Source organism: Cebus imitator, unplaced genomic scaffold (genome assembly GCF_001604975.1).
Source record: "Cebus imitator isolate Cc_AM_T3 unplaced genomic scaffold, Cebus_imitator-1.0 Scaffold79, whole genome shotgun sequence".
Classification (NCBI taxonomy): domain Eukaryota; kingdom Metazoa; phylum Chordata; class Mammalia; order Primates; family Cebidae; genus Cebus; species Cebus imitator.
The window spans coordinates 3,832,537-3,835,214 of record NW_016107394.1 but is presented as its reverse complement, the minus strand read 5'-3'; the positions used below and the strand labels follow the sequence as shown (position 1 = coordinate 3,835,214).

At 50.8% G+C, this 2,678-nt stretch overlaps 1 protein-coding gene across 1 annotated transcript in view; it reads left to right on the top strand.

Annotated features, from left to right (window-relative positions):
* UCP2 (uncoupling protein 2) overlaps nucleotides 1-2,678 on the top strand; it is an 8,923-nt gene that overhangs the window by 4,496 nt on the left and 1,749 nt on the right. The window contains exons 3-6 of the mRNA XM_017532966.2: nucleotides 492-717; nucleotides 860-1,070; nucleotides 1,922-2,116; nucleotides 2,197-2,298. Of these exons, the coding sequence (XP_017388455.1) occupies nucleotides 592-717; nucleotides 860-1,070; nucleotides 1,922-2,116; nucleotides 2,197-2,298 (634 nt within the window). The 5' untranslated portion in view covers nucleotides 492-591. The remainder of the gene's footprint in view (nucleotides 1-491; nucleotides 718-859; nucleotides 1,071-1,921; nucleotides 2,117-2,196; nucleotides 2,299-2,678) is intronic.

Here is a 2,678-nt window from a genome sequence, read left to right as displayed (position 1 = left end):
GCCCTTTTTCTTCTTGACTTAAATTCCATACTCATGGAAACCATTCCTGCTTAGACATCCAGAACATATCACAGTGGGTCTGTTCCTGTCAGGTCTTCGTCTGGCTGAAACCTTTCTCCACTTCTGTCAGCTCTTCAGATGGATCACAGAAGCAGGAATGTGGGTATCATCAGTGAAATCTCTGCATCCAGCAAAAAAAAAAGGGCTGGTCCAGTGACTGTTTATGAGGCAGCACTAGGAGAGCTCTGATCCAGACTTTCCTTGTAGTGAAAGGGAAGGAGCCCTTCATGAAGTATTGACTGCTTGAGCACTAATTGCTTCACCAGTGCCTAATTGCGTACCTCTTGAGCTCACATCTCTTTTCCCTAATGAGGCCACTTGGAGGCTTACTGAGAGACTTGGTGCTTATTAGGGAAGGTGGGGTTGGGGATGGTGAGCAGGGAGGGCCTGAGGACATTGTGGCTGATGGGGCTTTTCTCCTGTTGGCTTAGATTCCGGCAGAGTTCCTCTGTCTCGTCTTGTTGCTGATTAAAGGTGCCTCCATCTCCAGTTTTTTTTCCATCTCCTGGGAGGTAGCAGGAAATCAGCATCATGGTTGGGTTCAAGGCCACAGATGTGCCCCCTACTGCCACTGTGAAGTTTCTTGGGGCTGGCACAGCTGCCTGCATTGCAGATCTCATCACCTTTCCTCTGGATACTGCTAAAGTCCGGCTACAGGTGAGGAGATGAAGCCTGGGGGTCTTGATGGTGTCTATTTTGTTCCCTCCTCAAGGGGCAGTGGGGTGTTTGGAGCATTGGGGTGGCTGGAGGTGGGAAGGACAGCCTACCTATCCCTGTAGCTACCGCCTTGGCCTTACAGATCCAAGGAGAAAGTCAGGGGCCAGTGCGTGCTACAGCCAGTGCCCAGTACCGCGGTGTGTTGGGCACCATTCTGACCATGGTGCGTACCGAAGGCCCCCGAAGCCTCTACAATGGGCTGGTTGCCGGCCTGCAGCGCCAAATGAGCTTTGCCTCTGTCCGCATCGGCCTCTATGACTCTGTCAAACAGTTCTACACCAAGGGCTCTGAACGTGAGTACGGAGCTAGGCCATAGGCCCCGTGGCCATTTTTTCTCAGTGATGATTGATCTTACTTCATTCAGGCATATAGGTTCTTTAGGCCCCATGATCCCTAGGAAGAACAGAGGAACAGAGAACTGGAAGGGGCCCTGGTTCTCCATATAGTTCCTGAGCACCGGGGCCATGCCAGGCTCTGAGCAAGGCATCATCCCATAACAGTCCTCACCACCACCTTGGGGGTAGGCAGTATCATCCCAGTGTTATAGATGAAGAAACTGAGGCAGGAAGGCAATGGGTAGAGGGGGACTTGGCCAAGGGCACACAGTAGAGAGCCAGAAAGCAGGACACTTGCCTCCGAGGCCTGCATTCTTCCCTTTCACCTCCTTAGTATGCAGGCCAACCCTCCATTTTGCATATGAAGAAACAGCCCAGAACAAAAGGCTGTCTTTCCCAAGATCACAGGGCAGGAAGAAATAAAACTGACATGAGATCCCAAGTCTTAAGAATCCCAGTCCTTAGAAAGCCATTTCTCTTTGAGCCCTGGTTTTCACATTTGTCAGATGGAAATGGTTGTGATTTCTCAGGGCTGATGAGCAGGTAAATGAAAATGTTTTATGAAAGCAAGCACTAAATTTCATTTTGGTCTTACTCCTTGCTATGTCCCTAGCAAGGAATAGACATTCATAGGGATATTTCGTTTGATGCGAGGAGTTCTTAGAGCAAGGGCTTGTAGAAGGCCAAAAGCTTCTGGATTCTGTTCCCAAAAGCAGGAGATGACAGTGACAGGGTGGTTTTGGTGAGGAGAGATGAGGTAGAAAACGAGTGCAAGCCTGCTGGCCACTGACCCCATGGCTCACCCACAGATGCCAGCATTGGGAGCCGCCTCCTAGCAGGCAGCACCACAGGTGCCCTGGCTGTTGCTGTGGCCCAGCCCACAGATGTGGTAAAAGTCCGGTTCCAAGCTCAGGCCCGGGCTGGAGGTGGTCGGAGATACCAAAGTACCATCGATGCCTACAAGACCATTGCCCGAGAGGAAGGGTTCCAGGGCCTTTGGAAAGGTGTGTACCAATTGTTTTTCCTTCCCCTTTTCCTATTCCCCGATTCCCTGGTCTCACACAGGATCTCCCCTCTCCTACAGGGACCTCTCCCAATGTTGCTCGTAATGCCATTGTCAACTGTGCTGAGCTAGTGACCTATGACCTCATCAAGGATGCCCTTCTGAAAGCCAACCTCATGACAGGTGAGTCATAAGGTAGATGGTGCTGGGTCTCACGCTTCCCCTTGCCAAGAGCAGGTATGGGGGTCTAGTTGACACCAGAAGACCACATCTTTTCATCCTATGTGCCCTTTGCAGGGATAGTAAGATTATATGTCATATTGAAGCCAAGTGGGATGAAGCTCCCACCTTGCACATTGAGGAACTGAGGCTAGATTGGCAAAATTACTTTCAGGTCCTCAAAAGAGGTCTCAGCTGGAGTCCCTGTCTCTTTGTTTTTTTGAGAATCTTACTCTGTCACCCAGGCTGGAGTGCAGTAGTGCAATCTCGGCTCACTGCAACCTTCTCTTGGGTTCAAGTGATTCTTGTGCCTCAGCCTCCCGAGTAGCTGGGATTACAGGTGC